Source organism: Aulostomus chinensis, chromosome 12, assembly GCF_037954235.1.
Source record: "Aulostomus chinensis isolate RoL2024-O1b breed Wild chromosome 12, RoL_Achi_v1.0, whole genome shotgun sequence".
Lineage (NCBI taxonomy): Eukaryota > Metazoa > Chordata > Actinopteri > Syngnathiformes > Aulostomidae > Aulostomus > Aulostomus chinensis.
The window spans coordinates 1,817,614-1,845,085 of NC_141331.1; the positions used below are offsets into that span (position 1 = coordinate 1,817,614).

The window sequence follows — 27,472 nt, forward strand, 5'->3', positions numbered from 1 at the left end:
TTTCCTGAGGTCATGCTCAGCTTGTCATCCCCTCAGCGTAGAGTGGGGAGACGTCTTCTGCTGCACGTCAGCTTTAGATGGACCCAAACATGGGGGACCCAGGAACTCTTACGTAACCACTCACGGGTGACAGGTCACAGGTCTGAGTCTTCCTTCTAATTCATCTGAACATGCATGTTTATATGTATCCAGCCCCTCCCTGCTGGCGCTGAGAGGCCACATGAGTGGGATTTACCTTTCAATCCAACTCTGATGAAGGTTTTATTCTGTTGTGAATGCCTCCCTGTTGTGTGTGTGTGTGTGTGTGTGTGTGTGTGTGTGTGTGTGTGTGTGATAGTGCCATGCTTCAGTAAATCTTGTTGAGTCAGGGATGTCCAGGCCTCCTCATGTCAAATGCAGCAGATCTTATTTCAATATGGAGCCGCCGTGTTCTTGAGACGCAGCTCATCCATCTCACTGCTTCTGTCTGTTCAAAATGCAAAATGAATTGATGAAGCAGCACCGGAGCCCTGTGTGAGATGTATGAGACACTTCTTCACGCACGCCACACCGTCCACACGGTAGAGACGTTTTCACAGCGTCAAATCTGCAGACTGGAAATAAACATCAGACCATCACTGATGGGCATGATAGGTCATGCCAGGGACAAGGCTTTGTAGTCATACAGGAAGTTAGCATGTCAGGGATTAGGCTTTGTAGTCATACAGGAAGTTAGCATGTCAGGGATTAGGCTTTGTAGTCATACAGGAAGTTAGCATGTCAGGGATTAGGCTTTGTAGTCATACAGGAAGTTAGTATGTCAGGGATTAGGTTTTGTAGTCCAACAGGAAGTTAGCATGCCAGGGATGAGGCTTTGTAGTCCAACAGGAAGTTAGCATGCCAGGGATGAGGCTTTGTAGTCCAACAGGAAGTTAGCATGTCAGGGATGAGGTATGTTTGTCGTCCAACAGGAAGTGATCATGTCTATGGTTTCCTCTACCAACAGCCAATGGGATTGTCCGATGTGATTTAGGATGACTGGTTGTCTATTCAGTGTGCAGTCCTTACACACTGTTGCTGGGCATGTTGGCAGGAAGGCAGGGAAAAACTACACACCAGAGGCTAAAATGTGCGAGTGCGCTGGTTCAGCCGCAGCTCAGCTGCTCCCACTGCAGCCTGAGGTTCATCGATGTGCTTTTTCCTCTCTGTCACAGTTTTACCTCGTTACATTTATCATGTTGGTGGTCAGCGGTGCCCACATCCATATTTATCAAGGTACTGCATTGAAGACCGTCCAGTATTGTGACCACAGTTCCGTGTGAGGCGGATGAGGAGTCACATGATGCTCCTTTAAATCCAGAGATATCAGGACTCAGCGTTGTTTCCCTGCACCAGGCACATAGAAGGTGTAGATTACCAAACCTTCCCTCTGCTCAGACTGTCTAAAACTAGCTGCTTTTGGCTGCATCCTGAACCCACATCAACCAAAATGGTTCTGGTGGAGACGGAGGGCTCCCCTGACGCTCGCCAAACTGACATCTGCTGACTGAAGAGCTTCCTGGGAGGCAGAAACAGCTGCCTGCTGACGGCGAGCAGAGAACCACTGTCACTCAGCCGCGTGTGTGTGTGTGAGTGTGTATGTGTGTGTGGCAGGAATTCCTCATGAATCTGTTTACACAGTCACATTTGGAAGTTGCAAAGGCACCATGTTTTAGCTGTTGGTGGTTAGCGTGAGTCTCCAGGATTGATCATCAGGGTGAGGTTATGACCACCATTCACAGATTAATGTGCAGCGGTCACGGAGGCATAGTGGAGTTAGACAACCTCCACCAAAGACATTTGGTGGAGGTTGGGTTCTGATTTCAAACACAATTTGAAATCAGAAGTTAGGAAGGGAGGGAAACAAAAAGGGAAAGTATAAAAGGGGAACACACAAGAGGGAAAAGGGAAAAGAAAGGGACAGCACAGAAGGGAAAGAAGTGTGAGAAGCACAGAAATGCACCGCACTTACCTACGCTGGCTCCGCCTGAGGAAGGCCTAAAGAGGCCGAAACGTTGCGGCAATAGCCATGCTAATGAAGGCCCAATGGCCTAATTTTTGGACCCCCCCACCACTTTCGAGTGGTGGGGCATAGCCCCCAGGATGGACCGTGCACTACCCACTTCCACTTAGGTGGGAGTGGGCACACCTATAAACCTAACTACCGCCAGTGCCTCCTGGGGGCTCTAAATTAATTTTTAAGCCCTGGTGGCTGTAACCCTAACCCTAACCCTAACCCTAACCTAACCCTAACCCTAACCCTAACCCTAACCCTAACCCTAACCCTAACCTAACCCTAACCCTAACCCTAACCCTAACCCTAACCCTAACCTAACCCTAACCCTAACCCTAACCCTAACCCTAATTGAGGAGGGTAGTGGAACTAAAAGGGAAAAGAAGAAACTCTAGAAAGAGAATATAAGAAGTTAAATTAAACTCAAAAGGCAAGATAAAAAAGGTATAGTATAAAAAAGGCATCATCACAAGACCCCGGGGGGGGAAATGTGGGTGTGCTCTAGACTCCCACCAGAGGTCAGCTGACCTGCTGCCAAGCAGGGCGCGGTCGCAGACGGCGTTCCCTCCTCCCCTTCGAACAAGCCTGTGCTGGAAGTATTTTCACCAAAACAGCTCTAAAATGACAAAATAATGTAGATTAAAAGTAAAATGTTAACCAGAATTGACCAAACTTGGCCACTTATTTATTTTAAAGCTTCTTCTTCACTTGAGGAAAAGGATGTTGCATCAATACAGTTGTTATGGTGAGGTTCAGAAATCATGGCAACACATGAAATGCCGAGTTGTAAAAACAACCTTAGCGTGAGGTGAGCTTGTGTGTTAGCATGTAGCTAACCTCCATTACAGCCAACGGACAGTGAGAATCAACTTGAGCCCTTTAGTCAGGTCCAAATGTAGATGGCGCCCCCTGTTTGAATCAAGTTCCAGAGCAGCGCCCGTCGACATGCCGATTCGGTTCCTGGGGCTCTATTTTGCACACGTGTGACCCAGACTCATACAGGATCATGTCTATCATCTATTTTAATGATTGGGGACAACAACACAATGAGAAGTTTGCTTTACTATTTGCACAGTTCTACCTGTCGTTATAAATACATGGAGGTCTCACTCAAGGTGCAAAGTGAAAGAAAAAGATAGTGACCATTATTCTGCACCGCAGAACCCTGAACCTGCTTCTGCTGCACAGTCAGAGAGTCTGGTTGCTGCTCGTATTCCCTGCTTCTGTCGCCTGGTTTTGAACAAGTACGTCATCAGATTAATCCTGCTGTCAGACAGACAAACAAAAAGCAATGAAATCATAACCTCCTGGGCAGAGGTAATAAAAGCCAAAAATAGAAAGAATTGTTCACCGTGGAAACCGGCCTGTCATCCATTTCCTCTTCCATTAGAGGCTGGAGAGGGAAATGGCCGCACAGGTTATTTGTTTCAGTGACAGCAAACAACCTCCGCCGCCGGCTGACGCTCGTTCAGTCATTGCTTCTGTTGTGAGGAAGAAATTTGCCTGATTTTTTTCTTTCTTTCACCTTCCTCCCTTCTTTAGGTCCTCAGAGTGAAGGAGAGCCAGATCCTTCGAGATTCCTTCGAGAACGTTCATGGTAGGATGGGGGACCAAAGGCCCTGATGGTGAGGGCCTCAGAAAGGGGGGCGGCACCGCGTTATCAAACCGGTCTTGTCAAATCGAGAAGGATTTAAGTTGAGTCAACAATTGAACGACCAACGGCGTCTTCACGTCTGCAACCAGCTCAGCCGATAAACAACATCGAACCTCTTCTTGGACCTTCTCATCAACACGTTTCCTAGCTGCTGCTCAACATGCGTCCCTCCCTCGCCACAGCTGTCCTACCAGCCAGGACACGCTCCCACAATCCCCCCAACCTGGCTGTGGGGACCCGTGAACACCTATCAGCTCCACGGAGGCGCAGCCCGCACCTCCGGCATACCCTTAGCCCGGAGAACCTCCGCACATTAGCTGAGAGGGGTGGGGCTTCTGTGGACACCGTCTCTGTGGTCAGCAGTCCCATCGGACTTCCTCGAGCTAACAGTGACACGGATCTGGTCACGTCCCAGAGCAGGTCATCACTGACGGCATCCACCCTGGAATACACACTGAACAGGGGCCAGAACCTTGTCATATCCTGGGACATCAAGGAGGAGGTGGATGCCACCGACTGGATCGGCCTGTACCACATAGGTGAGATGCACCTGCACGACACAGGAAAGGTCAAAGGTACAAGATTGTGCACACAATCATCTTAAGAGTTGGACAACTGCAGATCCAATAAACCATTGTGTTGGGTTTTTGACCAAACTTTGGTAAGACACATTTGAAGATCAGCTGATCTCTCCTGCTGCCAGCAGGATTCACGTCTCCGCTGCCAGTTTCCCCTCAAGCAATCCTGGGAAGTTGTGAAACTCAGAATGGCCAACGGTGACATCGCTGTCTCACTTTAGAACTGTGGGTGATGTGGCAGTTCTCAGTGAGATTGCTAATCACCGTCATCTGGGCTACAACAGGATCAGTGCCTGAATTTTACATGAATCATCAGTGTTCAAAACTCTTGTTTGTCTTCATCGTTTGTCAATGCAAACGGCATTGGCACAGCAGCTCGCTTGATTCCCTGAAAACACTTTCGCTAACTTCTAAACGGGCCTTGTTTGATTAAACGGACCAAATTTTAAGGAAACTACACGGCAACTAAATTGTCTGAATTTTGTTAAAAACTTTAAAGTTGAATTCTATTTCATTTATTGATTCAGGGAGGACAATAGGCAATGATTTTTAGTTCCGGATTTAGCTAATAGCTGCATTTCCTCTGCAGCACCAGAGCAGGACAGTGATGGCACCAAATGTTAAAACTCGAACAGGAGGTACAAAGATCTAAAATGACATGAGATAAAACTACAGTGAATTAATATCGTAACATTAACACAGGATTATACCCCACAGGAAAAAAGTATCTTTTTAGTACTTTGGCAAACAGTCTTATCTAAAACTTTACAGTTACATGTTAACAGTCCTTAAGAACCCCCCCCCTCCCCCCAATTTAGGATTGAGATGAAACTGCAGTGTTCAGGAGAAGCTTTTCAGTCGACTTTCAGAGTCAAGTTCAAGTTCAGAAACTTGGAGCCAATCAGTACGTGAATTGATTGACCCATCGTGTCCTCGGTTCTTTTCAGCTGATCCGGATGTTTTATTGCTGGGAGCTGAGAATAGCCCAGCGGAGTCTTGCAGGAGCTTCCAACTCTAGAGTCAATACTGAAACAGGAGCTGCTAAGACTTTACTCTGCTCTGGAAGCTGAGTCAACAAGTAAAGAGTCTCGCTCGGTGTATGATAGCAGACACACCATCACAACCGCTGCGGGTCCCTCAGGTGAGCCTGGGTGGTCTTTAGTGATCCTGCTTAGAGACGGGAATTTGACAGGGGGAGAACATTGACCTGCCTGCTGTAGAAGGCTATCAGGCTCGGACTGCCAAGAGAATCTGTCCATCCTGCTGAAAACTAATACATAACACATTGTGTGCAACCAGCACTTTTGTTATCAAGAATCTATTTGTGAATTTTAGCTGTTTAGCTCACGTCAAGCCAGCTCACTGGTGTCACCTCTGGGCTAGCTGCTAGTCCATTAGCTTCCGGAAGTCAGTGCAAAGTTGTTCCATGGACTAGATCAGTTCTCTACTGTCAACAGCTGACACCTCCAAGATTGGAGCTGGACTGGTCCAGTTTCCATGAACCCTTAGCAACATAGCATGTGACATGTCACCCATCCAAGCTGCTTTGGAACACATTTGAATTTAATGCAGGTGTGTATATATTAACTGTTTTGAAGAAGAAAGTGCTCTGTGATTTGCTATGATGTAACCTTAAACATGATGCTAACAGTAATAGTGATGATAACCACGAAAAAAAGAGCTTTGGTATCAGTATCTGCTATTAGCCATTAGCTCGCTAACTCAGAGTCAGCGGTTGTGTCACATATTGAGGGGGACACACATGGGGGTGGGCCGGGGTGGGGATGGACTGAAAGGAACCAGTCACAAGCTGGTAGCAGGGTTTATGCCGACAATGTTGTTCCGGTGAACCGGATTACACTCACATAATTGCCACCATGTGGTGAACAAAGATAAAACAGTGACATTCATGGAGAATTGTGGTCGGTGAGCAGTTCAGCGGGAGGTATTGTGTCGTAGGGATCGTGGATGGATGGAAACAATGAGTGCCTTTGATTTCCAAGAGCAAACCTGCAGTACAAGACGAGATTTTGACCTTCTGGAGCATTGTAAGAAAGACTCAAGGCATCCCTTTTAAAGTGGCTCAAAGGTACAACGGGCAGATATTTATAGACTGAAGACTTTTAACTTGTTAACTAAACGTCCATTTACATTTCCAATGACCTCCAGGACTCTCTGGCTGAGTGGATGTGGATGTGGCAGAGAGAGCGATGCTGGCGGGGTTACCTTACATTGATTAGCAGGCTGCTGGGAGTTCATTACCTCTTCCAGGGTCTCGTACCTCGGAGGAGCAACCCCCCCCCCCCCCCCCGCCGCCTCCTCTTAACCTAGAGGAAGAGTTTCTTGTTTGACCTTCTGTGTAGAGGTTGTAGTGCGGCTATTTTGGGCATGAATATCACTGATTAAAGGCCGACTTCAGTTTGGGAAGACAAGTTTTCAGACTAAACAAAGCAGAAGGCTGCAGCCTCGATCCAGAGATTGAACATTGTTTCAGTCTTGTCTGTCTTGATTTAAAGTAACGTGATGCTAGTTTGACCATCTTTTTGATGCTGTACTGACTCACGAATCAGGACGACGGTGCCCCCTTTTCATTCCTCCTCCACGTACCAACCTCCTGCTAGCTTGTTATAAAGCCAGGACGGCTTGTTATTCATAAAATGGAGAAGTACAGAATATTAATGGAAGAACCTGCAGTAAGAACAGAGAAAGTGGGCCCTGACCTTCCATACCCAGTGTAATGATAGCTTGTTAGCAACTGCCTTTTACTCCATGTACACAAGTTTTGGGTCCAGCCACAGTAATGAGATCACTATAAAAGTGAGGGGTTTTTTGGGCTTGTAACAGGGGAAACAGTCACATTGTGATTTAAAAGAAAATAAAAATGACGGGTAGGTTAAAAAGGCAGAGTTGGCAGCCCTGAATTTAAGGCTGGATTTCCTTTAGCTACTTATCTGGATGTTTGAGCAAGGAATGATGGGAGTGGGAATAGATCTGCTACATCTTACAGTAAACTCGAGGGTCAGACCTCTTTGGGCTTTGTATTTTATCATTTAAACCTTGAGAATCCATTTTTACAGCCATGGACCGTCGGTTAAGGGAAGCAAGCATTGCTGGCAGGTTGGCCTTTTGGTTGAGCTGATCTCATGAGGGTGCAGGTCCTCCATAACTGGATGTTTTTTTTCATGTTCACAAGTCAAATAAATGAGGGTATCATCTGTATAAAACTGGAGCCTGGCAATGAAGTATTCTGGAGAAAACATGTAAAGAGAAAACACTTCATATCATGTCATAATATTGCAGTACTCCACCAAGTCTGATATTACTAGCCTCCTGTCCTGCTACCACGCGTCGACAGCAGAGGTTGTTACATTTCCTGCTCTGACGGGTTTAAATCGAGGACACCGTCAGGATGCCGAGAGGGCGATTTGTCTCTGCCTCACCTCTGAATTGATTCAGTTGTCCTTCCTGCAGATGAAACCAACCCATCCAACGTGTGGGACTGTAAGAACCGTGGGGTCAATGGCACCCAGAAGGGTCAGATTGTCTGGAGGCTGGAACCTGGGCCTTACTTCATGGAGCGTAAGCAACCGCTGGAAGCCATTCTTCTCCTTACATTTGAGCAGGATATTCACCTTTACGCACTGCAGACAGACAGTAATGTTAAACACTTCATATCAGTGTGTCTGTATGCCATAATTCTGTGCTACTTCCTCTGCAGCTGAAACCAAGATCTGTTTCAAATACTACCACGGAGTGAGTGGAGCCCTGAGAGCCACAACGCCCTGCATCACCGTCAAGAACACCGCGGTCCTGGTCTGTGTCCACTTGGTTTCTGGGGATTGACGTGTTGCAGATGTTTGAAAAGCTGCTTGATGGCTCAGACTTGATTTTCATGTCACTTAAGATCAACGATTCGCCACAAGAGAGAACGCAAGATTCCAAGACATCTCAATGTTAAATGTCTTAAAAATTGGCAATTCTCACTTGAGACGGGTTGCCGGTTCCACAGCAACACTTCTCATAAGTGGTTCCTGTTTGTGTGCAACCAGGAGGCAACAGAACCAAATGCATGATGTTGACCGTGACTTTGCTTGCTGTGTTCATGTTTACACTGATCACTAATCAGTGACCTATTTATGTGAACAGCTGAAGGCCAACAAATACCAGCGGTTGCTATTCTAGCTATAGCTCGCCTATAATCAGAGCTATTTAGTTGACAATATACAACAATAAAACAATACTCAATAACAAAAGTCTAAAATAGAAAGTTTTTAAAAGCACAGCTGTGGTTAATGTTGATCTGAACTGGCTTTCAGGGTTCAGTTGTAATGGCTCACACCACAGGACTCGCTGTCTCGAGTCAGGAATCTGTACTTTGTTGTGATTTGTACACAAATTGTTGAGTCTGCTTCTCCCATCCTGACCAGTAACTCCTGGTCGCGTCAGACTGGCTGCCACCAGCCTCCTTGCTGCCTCCTCTTGTAGCACTTTTGTAGAGTTAAATCAGTTCAGGTTGACAAATGAAATGTTCGGCTTGAATACAAGTGTTCTGAGGAAACACATTGTAACACGGCTGTTGTTTCTCAGGTGGAGGGTCTGGCCGAGCAGGTGGGCGTCGAACATCCTCGGAAACTCATCAGCTTTACTTTGACAGGTTAGTGGATCTGTTTTAATGTCTATCAGAAAAAAGGACAAAGTTGTCGTGTAATCATTTTAAAAGGGTACAATATCAACATGCTGCCTGATCAAACTAGCAATTTAAGGAAAAAAACATTAAATTTGAGGTCTGACGTGTCGCAGCGCCACCTAGTGGCATCAGGAAAGGATTTTTTTATGACATGTTGATGACCCTTGCCCAGTGGATCGACCAGATCATTTCAAACATGGTCAGAACCTCCCTCAGTACCTATTGATGGGTCACTCTTGAGACTAAGAGGTTGCCATGGCAAGGAGGTGGCCATTTTTTATATCTGACCATAGAACAGAAAAGTGTAGAAACTGGAGTCACATGATCAGATCTTTGATTAGAGTCCTGGAGATCAATGATTTGGTTTCCAGCTAGTCATATATTACCTATGACCTATTTTTAAAATACTGATATTTATTTACATTCTTTCACAACGTACTTTGCGACTCAGTTGTTTGAAAATCGCTTCATTAGTAACTCTGTACTTGGTCGTCGGGTTGCAGATCTGCGTGCCACTGGCCTGAAGAAGGGCATGTTCTTCAATCCAGACCCCTACCTGAAGATGTCCATCCACCCAGGCAAGAGGAGCGTCTTCCCTGTCTTCAGCCATCACGGACAAGAACGACGGTCGGCAATTATCGCCAACACCACCAACCCAGTCTGGCATGGAGAGGTGAGCAGCTGTCGATGTGCTCCATTATCCATAAGGCCACAAAACTCATTTATTCTCTTCCTGGTTTCTGTCTGCAGAAATACACATTTGTAGCACTCATGACGGACATCCTGTACATCGAAGTGAAGGACAAGTTTGCCAAAAGCAGGCCGATCATCAAGCGGTTCCTCGGCCAGCTCACCATCCCTGTGCAGCGACTTATTGAGAAAATACCTGGGTAGGTGAGAAACACGCAGACCTGATCATTGACGTGTGAACACTCAGAGGGCCACACATCTTTCTGACATACTGACTCCTGTGTTTGTTCGCTCAGAGTCCAGCCGGTCAGCTTCTCTCTGTGTCGGCGTTTACCCACTGAACACGTTAGTGGACAGTTGCAGTTCAAAGTGGAGCTCACCTCGACCGGACCCGATGGTAAATGTGTCTTGGCTGTAACTACGTTTATCTATATCCAGTGGAACCTTAGGAATTCTTTTTCCTGTCCCAACAAATGAAAGTACTTGTGAGGGCATCCAGGTGGTGCAGACATCTGTTGCTTTTCCCACCAACACAGTGGAACTGGTTCTCTGTGTTGCTTCCAGCTTGGTTGGGCGTCCATTGAGATGCCGTTAGCCTGTCTGTGGATGAGGGTGTGAGTTCTGGAGGCTGCACTCATGCCCCCTCTGGTCAGGGGGGATATCGTGCTTCACCCACTTGCTACGTCCCACTGATGAAACTCCGCACCAGCAGTTGGAAAGTTGCAGCCAACAACACCACAAATGATGGAGGAAGCATGTGGTTGTCCACGGTCAAGCAGGGCGACTTGATCAGGCAAATTAGTGATGAGCAATTGGAGAGAAAAACCAAGGGAAATTCCTTTACTAGGTGGCACTTTTTCATGTCGCCTTAAATCCTACTTTCTGTGAAATACTTCCGAGCCTTCAGTCAAAACGACACAAATCTTTGTACATGTAATCTATAAACCCTCGTAACTTCAAGCCATTGAATTCTTGTAAAACTCATTGGAATGGGAGCCAGATAAAAAGAGGGGAAGTAAAGAAGTGATGCCTTATCTTTCTCACAGATTCACTCCATCACGATGGTTGTTGCTGTCTGTTTCCTCATCATGCCTCCTTCCCCTCTCAGGTGCCTCTCCAGATTCCATCATCGGGCTTTCATCCTTTAACGGCGCTCCAGGGACTCCCTCTGATGATGAGGACCTGCCTCACCACCTCCCAGGGTTGGTCTCTGCAGGCCCCTCTCCCACCGGTTCCCAGGGCTCCCAGGGCCTGTGGGAGGGTGGGGCCACAGCCTTCCCGGAAAAGGAGCTATCACTGGTGAGAGAGGGCAGGTTCATGGAGGCAGAGAGCTTGTCAGGACATGAAACGCTCCAGAGGTCCCTTAGTGAGGGCCTGGATGCTATTGAGGCCCCCAAGGGCCCCGGTGAAAGACCCCTGGGTGCTGCTTCCCCTAAACTTCACTCCAGCTTCCCTACACACACGAGACTAAGTGCCATGTTGCACATCGATTCAGACGAGGACGAAGAGAGGACAGGGGTCAACGACATCATCCCGATGCCACTGTCCCCACTGCTGATGAACGGAGAACCTCCGGATATCAGCGGGCCCGATGAGGACGACCCGTTCCCTGAGCCGGAGCAGCTGGAGCCATCAGTGCTGGAGGAGGAGCCAGAAGGGGCAGGTGCCACAGAGCATGTCACCCCTGAGGCCCAGGTGGTCCTGGAGGCGGAGGCGGGTCTGGACTTGGATGATAGTTTGGAGCCAGACGTCTTCTCTGAGGTGGAGGAAGCTCCCCTCACAGAGGCGGTGTCCCATAATGCATTGCCAGAGGGCGGAGGGGCACCTGAGGAAGGACGGGGGCCTGGCGAGGACGCTTCCTCCGAGATCGACACCTGCTCCATGGCAACGGCCCCTCAGACGGTGGTCTCGTCGTCTGAGAGCTGCCCGATCACACTGACCACTGCCATGGTGAGGTCTTTGTCTTATTAATCAAAATAATCAATTATCTTAAGAATCTGATTGATTTTCTGCATAATAATCAAACAGTATTTTGGCAGTTGAGGTCTTGGATATATTATTAATACATGTCAGCATGAAGAAAAACTTTTCTCTGCTTTTGTCTGTTGCCATGGAGATGGAAGTGATGCTGCCTCCTGGGGAGCTGATGACCTCTCCCTGACGTCGTCTCTCGAGGTGCTTCGCCTCCGACAGAGAGTTGTCAGGCGGAGGCTGATCATGTAGATCCCATCCACGGCAATCATTAGTTGTTTTCCTGCGTTCGCTTCTTTGCAGGAGGCCTTGGCGGGAGCAGACGCGGCCATCGATCCAGGAGGGGATGTGACCTCTGGCTCGCCATCGACTCATCCGGCCGTAGATGAGGAAGGAAGAGGTGCCGTCACCGATGCTGAAGGAGACACTTCACCCTCAGGCCAGCAGGAAGACATGCAGGAGATCAGCATAAGGCGGCTGAGCCTGCAGGCCACCGGGGGCGTGGCTGAAGACCTGGAAGGGGAGGAGACCAAACTGCATGAGGAGATGGGGTCTGTGGATTCCGAGCAAATTACTACGGAAACTGATGGCGAGGAAGGTACTCCTCCCCTCAGAAACTTGCGTAACCAACTATATTTAGCTGGAGTCTTCAGCTTCATTTGAAAAAGTCCTTTGATATTCGGTGTGTTTCCCGTCCCAGGCGCCCCCGTCAACGGCCATCCTGTACGTTCTCTTCCGTCTGTGCGACACGACATCCACCGTTACCAGCGCGTGGACGAGCCTCTTCCTCCCAGTGAGTGTGTGTGTCTGCATGTGCCCCCTGCTGGTCAACTCTTGTTTGACAGTAATAATTGAATGTACAATATGAGTTTGAGACGGTCGGGTTCCTCTCAGGCAGAGCTGGAAGGAGCCCGCCCCTCACGCTGTCATGGAGCTCTGCTTGCCTACACAGAACAAAGCCAGCGTGTAGTGTCGCACACATCCAGGCTCTCTAGTTCTCTCCTCTGCAGTTAGAACACACCAAAGAAGCATGGCTAGTAGCACATAGCACAAACATGAAGCAGGCCAGAGCAGTGAGCCCTTCTGAGCACAGCTACCTGAGCCTTGAAGTCCAGCAAGGATTTCTGACTACACGTGACTTGAAAATGACCAATGCTGTGGTCGCCTCTCAGACTGGGAGGCGCGCATCGACAGCCACGGGAGGATCTTCTTCGTGGACCACGTGAACAGGACAACCACATGGCAGCGCCCCACCGGACCCCCTGCCCCGCAGGGTCTGACCCGCTCCAACTCCATTCAGCAGATGGAGCAGCTCAACCGCAGGTGAGCACTGGCTCTCATGCACTGCTTCACTGCTCTCTGGTGAGTTCAGATTTGAATCAGATTTCTACGGATGCGTCTCAGTGTGGACGCACAAACAGGATCACAAAAGTGTCTCGCAACCCATTTCTCCATCAACATCAGCAGCCTACAGGGACGATTCACCCAAATGGTGACGTTTGTCTTTTACGTTCTCACTCACAACTTTGTTTTTAGAGAATTTGTAAGTCTGAAATAGTGTGAAAATAAACTGAAGCTCCTCTGTGGTCACTGTTTCTTCCTCTTCATCAAAGATACCAGAGCATCAGAAGGACGATAACCAACAGTGACAGAACAGAAGAAAGTACGGTTGATCCGTTACCGGAACCGGAGAGCGAGCTGATGCCTCACTCCATCTCAGGTCAGTTCCACTTGACGGACACCAGTGCAGGAAACGTTTCTCTTCACTTCCCTCCACTGGAGTTTGCTCGGAGGGAAGTGTCAGAGTGACTGAAGCGGGGTCGTATGAGGTCATCATCCACAGCAGGTTGCTGGTGGACGCTCAGAAGTCTGCTTCATCCTCGGATGTGTGCGCTTTATCCAGCAAATAAACTCTTGGCTAAAAGAAAACAGGATCTGTGGCGGTTTCGCTGGAATTGTAACAGTTGTGTCGGATCAGCTGACTGAATCAGGGGTTTGCGCTGCCCTTCACTGCTCTCTGGTGAGGTCAGATTCGAGTCCGATTTTTACGGATGCGTCTCAGTGTGGACGAGCGTGGCGGTGGTCGTGCCACTGACCACATTGGTCGTACAGAATCTCTATTTACTATTTTCTGTTTCATTTTTTTCCCGTTGCATGACAGCACATTTATGCATTTATTGTTGATATTACGTTGATTAAAATGTGCATGTGACATGACTCAAGATGGCGCCAGAGATCGTTTGTATTTTAACCTTCTGATTGTGTTGCAGAGTACCGGCGAGAGAGCGCTGTCAGTCACTCCAGCGGACGCTCGCGGCTCTCGCTGCTGCTCCAGTCGCCCAGCGCCAAGTTCCTGTGCAGCCCCGACTTCTTCACCGTGCTGCATTCAAACCCCGTCAGTCGACACAAACTTTGATACGACTTTAGATTTCTAAGCTCTCATCGCAGCCTTTTGGCTCCAACAAAGTAGGACGGGTCCCGGGCGGTTTTAGGTCACGTGTAGTCATGTGACCTGCTGTAATTAATTCTATATGTCAGTAAGATTTAACAATCAAACCACATACAACTTGTTTTTTCACCATTATTTTCATGTTTGGCTTAAACAGCCCTTGAAGACAATCTTGATTAAAACAGAGATTTAAAATATCCCCCCACCAGTGGCCGACGTCTGAGCTCCTGCCGGTTCTGTTCTTAGATGATAAAAGTGTTTCTATTGATAACATTTCTAGAACCTCTGATCACCTGAGCGCATCAAAATACATCTGTACAAACGAACCAACTGTCCCCGGCCTCCCCTCCTGCTGCACAAATCTCCTGCATGTAATTTGAAGGTAAAACTGGTCCTTAGTGAACTGATTGTCTCTCTCCGGTGACCTCACCTGTCCTATCAGAGTGCCTACCGCATGTTTACGAGCAACACCTGCCTGAAGCACATGATCAGCAAGGTGCGTCGAGACGCTCACTACTTTGAGCGTTACCAGCACAACCGCGACCTCGTCACCTTCCTCAACATGTTCTCCAACAAGCAGCTGGAGCTTCCCCGGGGCTGGGAGATGAAGCACGACCACACTGGAAAGGTGGTGATGATGATGATGACGACGACGATGATGATGATGATGACCTGAAACATTCACAGTACACGTACGTAGCTGCGTATGCATGCCTGACCACAGGTGTTTCCATCTCTATCCTCAGCCTTTCTTCGTGGATCACAACTGTCGGTCCACGACCTTCATCGATCCCCGGCTGCCCCTCCAGAGCTCCCGCTCTACTGGGCTGCTGGCCCACCGCCAGCACCTGAGCCGCCAGCGCAGCCACAGCGCCGGGGAGGTGAGAGACTCGCTGCCTATATTTACACAGGCCAGTTTGAAGGAGTAAAATGCTATGTGAGTCGCAGTGCTGCCGTCACAGCCTGTTGAAATGCCAGTCAAGAGTGCAGCAAGGGAAGGTCAGTAACTACTGTGAACAATCTCGGCAGCCATCTTGGTGAGGTCTGAGAGGCTGTGAGGGCTGGCATTCTGACAGCGTTCCTGATTTCAGCTTCTGGTGGATCAGTGTCCGAACTAGGATGCAACCTGAACTGTAGTGCCTCCTTTTGTCACAGGTGGTGGACGACTCTCGCCAGACCACCCCGCCCATCATGCCCCGCCCCTCCAGCACCTTCAGCGGCTCCAGTCGTAGTCAGTACCATGACGTGGTGCCTGTGGGTATGTTGTCCAGAACTGCACACAAGCTTGTACTGTATAAACGTACACTGTAAGTGTGACACGTGTCGAGTCATCTCCACATCATCTTGTTGCAGCATACAATGACAAGATAGTGGCGTTTCTACGGCAACCCAATATCTTTGACGTTCTGCAGGAGAGACAACCAGAGCTCGCCAGGAACCACGCGCTCAAGTAAACTCACCCTCTTCCTCTCTGTGTGACCTCATTATCATCATCATCAGTCAGCACACAGGCAACCTTTAATCTGAGTGTGTGTGTGTGTGTGTGTGTGTGTGTGTGTGTGTGTGTGTGTGTGTGTGTGTGTGTGTGTGTGTGTGTGTTTGTGTGTTTGCAGGGAGAAGGTGCAGTTTATTCGCAGTGAGGGAGTCACTGGGCTGGCACGACTCTCAAGCGACGCTGACCTCGTCATGCTGCTGAGGTAAATTATGTGTGTGTGTGTGTGTGTGTGTGTGTGTGTGTGTGTGTGTGTGTGTGTGTGTGTGTGATAGTAATAGACTTCTTCTGCACTGTGGTGCTAATATCACTTCCTGGCACCAGAGAGCACACACTTCCTGTATGTGATGTAGCTGTCCATCAGGTGAGGACGACATGGTCATGTGACGTTAGTTCCATCAGACTCACCTCCTGTACCACCTGGTGGCGCTGTTACTTAAACTCAGCTTCTAGACGTCTTCAGAACTCTCACCAAAGATCTGATCATGTGACTCCAGTTATTACAGCTTCCTGTTCTTTGGTCAAGTGGTCTTGGTTCAAACATGGCTGCCTCCTCGCCATGGTAACCTCTCAGTCTTCATTGTAACCCATCACAGGAGAGCATCCCATCAGAGTATAAAGAAACTTGTGATTACCTGTTGCCACCAGGTGGCGCTTTGATCTCAATATTAATGCCTACTTCCTTGGCCCAGGCTCCGCCCCTCCACCATGTTTGGTGAGTTTTTGCAGCTGACAGATGGGCAAACGCCACAGACAACATGACCTCCTTGATGGAGGTAATGAACACATTTTTGCAGTCTTACCACTGGTTTGTTGTGGTTAGTAATTAGCATTTAGCATCAGCAGTTAGCCTGCTTCTTCACCCTGTGGACATGCTACCAATGACAGGCTAATACACTTTCGTAGAAGAGTAACTTGTTGTTTTAACGGGTTGTTGCTGCGTCACCACGGGTGCCCACCACTGAGGGTGCAGTTGTCTGTCAGGATCTTTCTGCTGCTGCACGTGTGGCAGGAGTCCTTCCTTGTTCTGGATCTTGGGCTTGACGCTCTCAATGGTGTCGCTTGGCTCGACGACCAGAGTGATGGTCTTGTTGCTCAGGTCCCTCACAAAGATCCGCATTTTGATGTTGATGTGCAAAGAAGACAAGAGTTCGCTGAAGGCTGGCCTCTCACGTGGTTCTTGTGTGTTTTGATTGTGGGCTGTGAAAAGCGCTTGATGACATCACCAGGTCCTCACTGCTGCTGGTGAGATCATCAAATCACTGACCGCGATTCTTGCATTATTCGCTAGACAGAATGTGAGATTTGCTGTCATGCTGGTGCCCTTCAGGGTCGGTCAGCGGTGGAGTTGTGGAGTTTCTCATTGGTTGTTGCTCATTCAAGAAGGATCAGTGCAAAGTTTTGTTTACAGTGCAGCGGATCCAAGATGGCTGCTGACAGCCATGGCAAACTACCTCTTGTAACAGCTAAACAGAACACTAAACTATGTCTCTGATGACATTTGAGTCAGGAATCAGCACAGAAACACAATCGGGATTCCTGTCGGGGTCGAGAGGAGGAGAGGGGGAACACAGCGCTGCCGCCATTTTTAGCTGAAACTACCAACGGAAACAGAAACGCGTCTGCAGAACTCAGCGACGGTTGTTCTTGACCTGTGGAGGAACGCGTCCCCATGAAGCATGAATCAGCATTAACCACCAATGGAACTCATCGGAGTCTTTAAACCTTTAGATTAAAGAACAAAGACGAGTCACAGACGACTCATGTGACAACGTGTTCCACCACTGCCAGCGCACCACCCAGCCAGATGCTGGTTTCTCTTTTGTTCTGAAACGTGAGTTTAGATGTTCTGAATTAATCACAGGACCACGACTGTGTGTAGAGTGAAGAACACATTTCACATTGAGCTGTAAGTACATTTTTATCGTCATGATTCCGTGCTGACTCATGCTTTTCCTGGCCGTAACATCGTGACCAAATGCCCCTTCAATCAGTTTTGTCGAAGCAACCAGTAAATTAATTATTTTATATAATCCCCACGAGCATGTGTGTGTGTGTGTGTGTGTGTGTGAGCATCTCACTGGTATTAATATAGGTTGTACTCTACATACTCTTCACTCTTTCTAACATCAACAGTCTAGTTTTATTTTATCCGCCAATGCTAATGCTACGCTAGGCCTTCTTCTGATCTCTCTCTCTCTCTCTGTCTCTCTCCTTCCAGTTTATTTGAGGAGGAGGTGATGTCATACGTGCCACCGTTACTCCACCCAAGTTACAGCCTCTCCTCCCCTCAGAGCTCGCCTGGTTGGTCTTTATCTTTTCCTGTCCACATCAGCACAAGCGCAGCTGCTTTATTGGCGTGATACGCCGTTTCTGGCCTTTATGAAATTCTTATCTTTTATCGCAGTCTTCTTCCATGAGGTTTAATTTGTTTTATATATACAAACAAAAACGTCACAGTGTTCCTGCTCACCCCCACCTATAATCTTATGAGTAGTGGACTCGTTACAGGACAGCAACCCCCCCCACACACACACACTTTTTATTTTGATTTTTATCGTCTGTTTCTCTTCCTCCGTTCTCTGTCCGTCTCATGTCCTTGTCATCTGTACATTTCAGGCACCCAGCGAGCCAACGCCCGTGCTCCTGCTCCCTACAAGCGTGACTTTGAGGCCAAACTGAGGAACTTTTATCGAAAGCTGGAGACCAAAGGTTACGGCCAGGGCCCCGGGAAAGTCAAGTAGGTCCAAATCCTGCAGTTTGAAGTGGAGCTGTTGCTCATAACAACATGAAGGCTGAGATACAACCTGTACAGACTCCATTAAAACACCTGGAATGGCTTTTTTGAAGAATAATGAATGGCAATGGATCGAGGAAGTCCTCGTCTGCCTGTCACAGTGACCTTGACCTCCAAGAACATGACCTGCTCAACCAGTCAAGTGATCACCTTGGCAGAGGTAACAGCCTCAAGTAACAATTAACTCTGTGTGTGTCTGTGTGTGTGTGTGTGTGTGTGTGTGTGTGTGTGTGTGTGTGTGTGTGTGTGTATTCCCAGGCTCATCATACGCAGGGATCACCTTCTGGAAGACGCCTTTAACCAGATCATGTGTTACTCCCGTAAAGACCTGCAGAGGAGTAAACTCTATGTCAGCTTCGTGGGGGAGGACGGGTGAGAGCGACTTCTTTGCCTCCTCTTGGCTCATCATGGTTTGCTAATCATAGGTGGTCCCGGGGAGGTCGCGTGAGAGTGCAGGCTGTGCCTCAGAATGTGAAGCGAGTGTCTTTACTTGCATGTGTTTCTGTTTTTGCAGGCTGGACTACAGTGGACCCTCCAGAGAGTTCTTCTTCCTGGTGTCTAGAGAACTCTTCAACCCGTACTACGGTCTGTTTGAATACTCAGCCAACGACACCTACACCGTCCAGATCAGCCCCATGTCGGCCTTCGTGGACAACCACCACGAATGGTGAGGATGGATGGAGACGCAGTGGGGTCCATACTCGAACAAAACTTTGAATTCATACTTATATTTATTCATCTATTAATTGTGTGTGGAGCAACTGTTCCACCTGATTCTGAAACAGGAGCCTGAGTTCCGAGGCAGTTACCTTTCTATTTGTTGCGTCCAGGTTCCGTTTCAGTGGGCGGATCCTGGGGCTGGCTCTTGTCCATCAGTACCTGCTGGATGCCTTCTTCACCCGACCCTTCTACAAGGGGCTTCTCCGCATGTAAGTCCTTGAAAGTGACACTAAACATGATTTAATTTCTTTATTAAATCGTCACAACAAATTCTTAGTGAGTCCAGAACTCAGAACAGGCCCACGTTTCAGTCTCGTTAGCATAATGTTAGCTTTCCTGCTAGTAGCTGAGCCGCACCTCTACCAGCTGGATTTATCGCTCGTTGCCAGCTGGTGCCTGCCGGTTCTATTGACTGGAGTAAGTTTTCATTGTTTAAGAACCTTGATAATGAATTTTCCTGCCTGCTGTGGAGGGTCATGGTTTGTTTAAAGGTTTTGATTGTGAAAGATTGGTCTCTGTATGGTGGTGTTTCCTGTCACCCAGCCCCTACGCAATTGTGAGGAACAGTCGTGAAAAGCAAGCAAATGGACATTGAGAGGAATATTGGGGACATTAGAGACTAAGAGTTGTAGTTTTTTAGATAAGATGAGTTGTAGTTCTATAAATGCTGCTGCCTTCCATGCTGTTGTCACTGCGTCTCAGAGACTCTCCAGGAGTTTGTCCTGGGGCCACTAAACTACACATTTCATAGTCGTGCTGAGTCGCCAGCTCCAGGGGGAGCTACGCTGCTCAACACCCATCAGGTCATTAGCACCCAGACCCCTCGATACCCCTCCGTGACCTCTGTATGACCCCTGCTTATGCTCATGCAGCCCATGTGACCTGAGTGACCTGGAGTTCCTGGACGAGGAGTTCCATCAGAGCCTGCAGTGGATGAAGGACAACGACATCGAGGACATGCTGGACCTGACGTTCACCGTCAACGAGGAAGTCTTTGGACAGGTACGACGGGACGAAGACTCATGGTAGATTTGTTAAATGTCTTAAGGTATACTGTCTGCCGGCAGATCACGGAGAGAGAGCTGAAGCCTGGGGGGGCGGGGATCCCCGTGTCCGAGAAGAACAAGAAGGAGTACATCGAACGAATGGTCAAGTGGCGGATCGAGAGAGGCGTGGCTCAGCAGACCGAGAGCCTGGTCCGAGGGTTCTACGAGGTACAGATGTTACACACAGACCTCATTCATTTTGCTCTCATGCACATTTAAACACATGAAATCTGATCCAGCATCAGTGTGTCACATCAGTGTCTCCTGAAAAATCCTGAATATGCATCAGCTTTGATGGTTGACTCGTCGGCTTGGCGATGCTTAGCTGCAAGAAAAGGAGCTGAAAATAATCAGAGACACATTTGGATTTAGCTTTTCTGATATATACGTGTGTGTGTGTGTGTGTGTGTGTGTGTGTGTTCCCTGAGGTGGTGGATGTGCGGCTGGTGTCGGTGTTCGATGCCCGTGAGTTGGAGCTGGTGATTGCGGGGACCGCAGAGATCGACCTGGCCGACTGGAGGAACAACACAGAGTACAGAGGAGGTCAGCGCACCGTCACCGCCGGGAAAATGTTTGTCGCGTGTTGAAGATGAATTTTTGTAGTTGTTGTTGTTGTTGTTGGCTCATTTGCTTTAATTGAGCAGTTGATGGTTCAGAGACAGGTTTTATATGTCAGGTTAACAGGAAGCATCAGACCAGAGGGACGTGTCTCCCTGGTCCAGGTCTGTGGTGTTGCTGACACATCATAGCATCCAGCGCCGTCCACGCCGAGAACACATCATGTCAGTCAATGTATCTATTTACAATTACTCTGAGTGACATTTGGGATATGAGATTGACTGCTGATGTTCCCTGCAGAGCAGGACAGCAGCGTTGACCTTGTATTTACAGCCTTTCAAATGATTGATTTGATCATAACTTTTACGCCCTGGAACAATAGAAATCATGTGACATGCGACGTCCAGATGGGACAGACGCTCAGACTCTGTTTTGACTATCAGTTGGAGCAGGAGGTAACCTGTCCCCAGCTGTGGTGTTCTAAATTTCAATCATCATTTAATCACGGCAGGACGCACATCAGAGGCGTCAGATGTCATTGAACGTCTCCGAAGGGTCGGGCCAAGGCGCCTGAGGAGCTTCCAGGACATGAGACCAGCAACAGGCCCAGAATCTTTTAATAGACGCATCGGAGATATAAAACATTAAACAGCAGAAGAAACGTGGGAGGGGAGGAGCTAAATGAGGAGCGAGACCGTTGTTCATCTGACTCATGCAGCGCCATCTCCCTTCAGGTTACCATGACAACCACATAGTGATCCGCTGGTTCTGGGCAGCTGTGGAGCGCTTCAACAATGAGCAGAGGCTGAGGCTGCTGCAGGTGAGGCACATGGGTGGGCACATGCAGGCTGGCGGACCGCCCCCGCGTGGCGGTCCGTGGCCTCACAGGCACCGCAGAGCGCCGTTTGCTGCACGCCACAGAGCTTGTTGCATGTAATGCAACAGAAGAAATTAGCGTTTCGCTCCAGCCACCTAGGGAATGACTCCCTTAAGCAATTATAAAAATTAGATTTAAAAGAAAAGGAGTGGAAAATTGTGGACCCAAACAAGAAAACTACATAAACAGGGATTTACAGTGTATTTTTATATGATTTTTGCAATACTTGTATTATTCAGTGTAAGTGTTACTCTTATTTTTATTATCTTAGATCTGTGGGAGCCTAATTTGGCCCACGGGCCCCACGTTTGGCACCCTTGATGTAGAAACATAGGATGCACTCTCAAGACTTCAATCAGCTCTCAGCGTCATCGGTGTGTCATAAATCATTGATCAACTGTCACTTTCCTGCTGACAGTAAAGTGTGGCTCATCTTTCTGGCTCTAGTTTGTGACGGGCACCTCCAGTATTCCCTACGAAGGGTTCGCGTCCCTGCGGGGGAGTAACGGACCCCGCCGGTTCTGTGTGGAGAAGTGGGGAAAGATCACGTCTTTACCCAGGTGGGGTCACAATCTACTCTCACACATTACTGATGAGATGCGTTTTCTTGGAATTAAACTCAACACTTGCGTCTCACCTCACCAAGTGCCTGAGGTGTTGGGATGCCTGATGAACATCAGCCTTTCCAGACAGATGCGTAAGGATACGTTTGACTGAAGGGGGCAACTTTCAGCTCATCAGATGGTTCCTGCATGTTCATGCACCAGCCTGTTTGTGGGGTCCGAAAAAGGGGAACTCACTGTCCTTTACCTGTGGGGTCAGACAGGCTGTGTGGTGCCAAGTTCTGGGCTCCAAACTTGGGTTAGGTATGAGGTCGGGTTGATCCATAACACACCGGCGCCGTGGCCTGTCATTCATCCCTTACTCACATCAAGATGCGGAGGGCTTTGCAGTCTGGGGGGAACGGCGGGATTGTAAGCCGTTAGATTTCACCGGCCAGTTTCTGCTGGTCCTGTCCAACAACATCAAATGAGACACACAACGTGAGTAGAGAAGTCTGGGGGTCTCCATGGCGACAGTAACATCTCCTCCATGTGTCTCTACAGGGCGCACACTTGCTTCAATCGCCTGGACCTCCCCCCCTACCCGTCCTTCTCCATGCTGTATGAGAAGCTGGTCACTGCTGTAGAGGAAACCAGCACCTTTGGTTTGGAGTAACAGCCGACACAACGGCGTGGAAACTAAAACTAACATCCTCGACAGGCAACTAACACCCCCCACCACCATGGATCGTCCTGCTGCTTTTTCTGGTTCTCTGCCCTCCCCACTTCTACCAGTCATCACCCAAGAAATCACGTTCCAGGTGGAGAACCAGAAAACTACGTGAGGAACTGTACAGTTATGGGGACTTTAGCTCATGGAGCCACATGTGTGCTTTAACTCTTCAGTTCATGGCCTTGGTTACTGGATTCCTGACTCCTCCTCCTCCTCACAGACAGCTGATCAAACGCTGCAGACCTCTGAACTGTGTCCTCTCTGCCGTTAGTAACACACACGCACACACACACACACACACACACACACACACACACATTAAACACTTTTGTTCAAAAATTTTGTTTTTACTGATGGGGTCAACCACGATTTCCCCACAAAATTTTTAGACGTTTTATGGCCTCTGATGCTTGCAGAGGTGCGCGCGCACACACACACACACACACACACACACACATCAGTTGTGTAAAAAAATAGATTCTTGAATAAGCTGACGACATATTAGTGGCCAGTGTGATGTCAGCAGCATCTGGTCGGGATTCACACCTTCACTACTGAGACATCGGAACCAGAACAGAAACGGTGGAGATGGGAGATGCGTGTGAGAGGTGGCGACCTGTTTACACACACACACACACACACACACACACACACACACACACACACACACACACACACACACACACACACACACACAGAGTATTGACACTCCAGGACTGAATGTAAGAATTTCTGCTGAGCAGAACCTCTTACAGGCTGAAGAAGAAATAAAATGTGCCGCAGCTGCTTAAAGAGGGAGGGGCTTCACTCTGCATTAGCGGGGTGTCACTGTGACCTGGTCTGAGTGCAGCGGTGCGGTTTCCCGATGGTCAATCTTTTCCTGGACATAAAGGGGGCTGTTTAATTTACTTGTAAAATTCACTAGGCAGCTTAATGGTCAAATGATAGAAGCCTCTGCTTAAAGGTGCCATGTGGAGGTCCGCTGAACATTAATGTTTACGCAGCTCACCAAAAGCATGATCCTCGACATGTAATGAAATGTCACGAACTTCCTTCTTCATAAAACCCAGATTTTAAATGTAACAGTGTCAAGTTAAGGAACGCATTGGCTGTTAGAGAAAGTCTCTTATTGTCCATCGTCCTCGGAGACAAGAAGACAGAGCCCCTCCTTTAGGGAGCTGGGCTAGTTAGCTTAGCCCAATGACTGGCAGTGGGTAAGATGTGTTAGCATCAGCTAGCTCAGGTCCATGCTAGTTAGCTTAGCCCAATGGTCGCTCTTCTAGTCCTCAACAAACCTTTGGTTCTGTTGACCCAAGTTCCAATGGAGCTTTGGAGGTGCTGCGTCAAATCACTGCTCCCAGTCAGGAAAGTAGTTCCGGCTACGTGTCTGATTCTACCACTACAACGTCTCCTCATGTTAAACTGGTATTCATCACCAAGGTTACACACAACCCTCCTGATATTAATGCAGGCAGAGACGCAGCTACGCTAACACTTCCCACCCACTAGCAGTCATTGTGCTAAGCTAACTAGCATGGATCTCAGCCAGACTTTCTCTAAAAGTTGGTGTGCTTATTTAATGCTGATGCTTCTATCTGACCTACATACACAAATGAGAGCATCAGATTTCCCTGCAAAGTCAAACAAAATGGAGGTTTCCATTTCAGCACGACAGACACTCTGCTGCTACTTGTCTTTTGTTACATTTGACATAATGGTTCTCAAACCTTTACCAGCTACAATGTTGCACATTTTCACTGTCCTCATATTAGGTTTTTTTTGTCTTACATAGACCCAAAGATAAATCTTCATCAAGAAACATGACCTCACCTCTGTGCTTCCTGCAGAGTGAATACGCAGCATTCAGACAGACGAAGGTCTCGACACCATGAGACGGTGATCTTCATCACGACGTTACAGACTAATGCACTTCAAATTTTGTTCTCAGACACATTTGAGAGGTCCAACTTTGTGACTTCGACTCAAATCACGATGACAAAAGTAAAGTACAAACCTTTGTCCATCTCTGCTAACATGTCAATAAATGAAGTCTACTTGTTTTCATTCATACATACTTATTGATTTTTACTAAAAATGTGTTGATGCCTTTAAGAATAAGAAGCTGAATGTAACTGTGAGACAAACTGGTGGCAGCCACAGGGCTACATTCACTCTGGTGCCAACACTTAGTTTCTTAAAGGAACCATATCAAGACTTCAAGGAGTCATCAGGGTCGATGGTAAAACTATGAAGGCACTGCAACAGACTGTTGGTGCGTACTGGCCAGGTGAAACCAAAGATTCACGGGACCACTTCTAGCTTGCAACGACTCGGAAGGCACCAACTTCCCAGAGGTCTGAAACTGGCCAGTTTACAAAGCTGCACCTGAGTTACGTGCTACAGCTGCCGTCCTAGTAGCGATCACAGCAAAAACCAAAGGAGAGGGTTGAGAATCTGGAGCCGTGGGGGGCCTCAACGGACCCCCTCGGGGCTGATGCACGTCCATGCTTTTCTCAGTTTCGCTGGTCTGCTCCTGGAACAGTTTTTGTTTACTAGAGGAGTTGGTGAGCATCTCAGCAGGTAAACGGCAGATGGCAACACCTCCTCTGCTTCTGATTGGCAGGTGAGCTTCATTCTGTAGATGCTGAGAAAAACATGCGGTTCTAAAATCAGCCTCAGGCAACCTGTCAGAGGAGTTGCAGACAGGCCGATTTTTTTTCCTGCTCTCATGAATCTTTGGTGTCAGCTCGCAGTTACACACCTTTACCTCTGTTGCTGCACGTGCAGAGGTTCGTGGGTAATTTAGGGCCACTGAGCCACATCCCTGACAGCTCTCTGGATCTTGTCACCGGTAGATATGGAAGCATCCTCGACTCCGGAGGAGCCCTTCAATGGGGCTTGATGATGTGAGCTGCCTCCACTGACCCTGACAAACACCCAGGAGCCATATCACTTCAGAAAACACTCCACAATGTTGAGGGCAAAAACTCCACATGGTACCTTTAAATGAGGAGCGCGTGGCACTGTGAGCATCAGCACCAGGCAGAGCAAAGACGTGGCAGACATGTTGTTGCTGCTGAGGTGGGAGGGTGATGTCAGGAACAAGCACCAGACGTCGGGGCTGTAGAACTTCCAGTCCTGGCCAGACGATGTTGTGGAAGCGTGTGATCTGTGGTGCACAACTGGAACCCCTCTCACTCCATCTCACTCGTTCCTCCATGCACACACAAACACACATTTTATACGAGGTGCATGCAAGATCTCACCAACAGTACAGACTCCTGTTGGCTGGAGTAGAGCCTGAGAGCCCCACGTGATGAGATCTGTGGCGGCTGGTAGACCCTCGTATCCTAGAACCCGCCCCCACCCCCCAGCCCAATACTGCATGCGGGATCTTCTCGGTCAGCTCTGTGAGCTGCGCTGGAGCAAAAACCCCTCGGTGGCATTGTGTTATAGCTCGATATTGCATGCTGAAATAGTGCAAGACACTGTCCTTACTAACTTTTTGCATGAGGATATTGCGATCCATTGAGAAAAGGGTGAGGGAGCTGGTGACTTGTTGTTTTTTTTCATTGTGGCGCTCACTTGAGGCATGAGGCCTTCTGCTTACCTGGCACTGTCGTACCTGGAGCCCACGGGAACGCGTGCTGGGAATGCTCCGGGAATGTTGGGTGTGTTGGGACCGTTTCTCCAGGACAGTGTGATGGCGAGTACCTCGGCAGCATGTTTCAAAACTATCATTACCTTCACATGTGCATGTCTGCCTATCTTAGTCATAGGTCGGTGGTTCATTGCTCTCCGGTCGGCGGTGAATCAATAGGGCTGTTTTGTGAGAAAACGAGAGCACATGTAGGTGTACCATGTGTGCAGTCCTGTTTGTCTCTTTGTATATAATTGTACGTACGTCTGTCATGTTGTGTGTATAAATATCTATTTTGCACCGAATGTACCAAAGGTTTGGGGCTTGCAGAGTCAACCATTAGGCCTGCTCTCGATTTCAGTCCACCACACTTCCAGAACATCCCGTCACGTCTGCCCGACAGGCGGACCAAAGGTCACGATCACCTGCTCGATTTGATATTCTCATGATGAGGCTTTTCTGCTGCAGAAGAACGACAAGACTGATAACCCGCTTCACTCCGCTCGTCCTTCCTAGTTCATTTCCTGACAGTTTCCAGAGTTCCACTCTATGCAAAGCTCCTGTATGTGTGTCTCATTTCACCCGATGATTGTAATAAAAGAAGAAATGGCAACTTTGGATCAACGATACATGATTGTTTTTTTTCACTCACGAGGTGTGGATGCACTGAACACATGATCAGTTTCCACCGAACCATACGACACATCTTAGACCCGATCAGAAAACAAGTTACAGTTACAAATAAATGAAACTATCAGATGATAAAATGATGCCCTCCACCCTTTGTGCACTTGTCGTTCCTTACGCAAAGAGAAGTATTCGAAAGGAGGGAATCTGACCGTTCCACTGCCGTTTCTGTGTACGACCCTAGACCAGGGGTCACCAACCTTTGTGAGGCGGACAGCTGCTCCTTGGGTACCGATTAATGTGAAGGGCTACCATTTTGACCCACACATAGAGATTGTATACATACAAGATTTGTTTTTTTACCTCTTCGTACAAAAAC

General features: G+C 48.3%; 1 protein-coding gene and 1 long non-coding RNA gene across 4 annotated transcripts in view; one reads left to right on the top strand and one right to left on the bottom strand.

Annotated features, from left to right (window-relative positions):
* Positions 1 to 27,175, top strand: part of hecw2a (HECT, C2 and WW domain containing E3 ubiquitin protein ligase 2a) — a 33,530-nt gene extending 6,355 nt beyond the window's left edge. The window contains exons 2-31 of one of the 3 annotated variants that reach the window (XR_015118661.1): positions 3,575 to 4,225; positions 7,736 to 7,843; positions 7,983 to 8,077; positions 8,852 to 8,918; positions 9,455 to 9,624; positions 9,702 to 9,841; positions 9,938 to 10,038; positions 10,750 to 11,591; positions 11,916 to 12,210; positions 12,313 to 12,405; positions 12,785 to 12,935; positions 13,226 to 13,332; positions 13,883 to 14,007; positions 14,504 to 14,689; positions 14,808 to 14,942; positions 15,217 to 15,319; positions 15,415 to 15,511; positions 15,675 to 15,758; positions 17,775 to 17,857; positions 18,173 to 18,293; positions 18,609 to 18,722; positions 18,865 to 19,017; positions 19,181 to 19,279; positions 19,943 to 20,072; positions 20,138 to 20,284; positions 20,545 to 20,659; positions 21,409 to 21,494; positions 21,999 to 22,111; positions 22,658 to 22,914; positions 23,000 to 27,175. Coding sequence is in view for 1 of the 3 variants with exons in the window: in XM_086219556.1 (XP_086075682.1) it covers positions 3,847 to 4,225; positions 7,736 to 7,843; positions 7,983 to 8,077; positions 8,852 to 8,918; positions 9,455 to 9,624; positions 9,702 to 9,841; positions 9,938 to 10,038; positions 10,750 to 11,591; positions 11,916 to 12,210; positions 12,313 to 12,405; positions 12,785 to 12,935; positions 13,226 to 13,332; positions 13,883 to 14,007; positions 14,504 to 14,689; positions 14,808 to 14,942; positions 15,217 to 15,319; positions 15,415 to 15,511; positions 15,675 to 15,758; positions 17,775 to 17,857; positions 18,173 to 18,293; positions 18,609 to 18,722; positions 18,865 to 19,017; positions 19,181 to 19,279; positions 19,943 to 20,072; positions 20,138 to 20,284; positions 20,545 to 20,659; positions 21,409 to 21,494; positions 21,999 to 22,111; positions 22,658 to 22,769 (4,551 nt within the window). In the remaining 2 variants the exon portion in view is untranslated. Of the gene's footprint in view, positions 1 to 3,574; positions 4,226 to 7,735; positions 7,844 to 7,982; positions 8,078 to 8,851; positions 8,919 to 9,454; positions 9,625 to 9,701; positions 9,842 to 9,937; positions 10,039 to 10,749; positions 11,592 to 11,915; positions 12,211 to 12,312; positions 12,406 to 12,784; positions 12,936 to 13,225; positions 13,333 to 13,882; positions 14,008 to 14,503; positions 14,690 to 14,807; positions 14,943 to 15,216; positions 15,320 to 15,414; positions 15,512 to 15,674; positions 15,759 to 17,774; positions 17,858 to 18,172; positions 18,294 to 18,608; positions 18,723 to 18,864; positions 19,018 to 19,180; positions 19,280 to 19,942; positions 20,073 to 20,118; positions 20,285 to 20,544; positions 20,660 to 21,408; positions 21,495 to 21,998; positions 22,112 to 22,657 lie in introns of those variants that run through there. The other 2 variants (XM_086219556.1, XR_015118662.1) reach the window with 2 other exon arrangements.
* On the bottom strand, positions 7,827 to 9,907 carry LOC147251700 (uncharacterized). Its single transcript, XR_015118663.1, has 3 exons — positions 9,838 to 9,907; positions 9,508 to 9,695; positions 7,827 to 7,905 (listed from the first exon to the last, which is right to left on the bottom strand). It is a non-coding gene; the product is annotated as an uncharacterized LOC147251700 (long non-coding RNA).
* Positions 27,176 to 27,472: the final 297 nt, after the last annotated feature.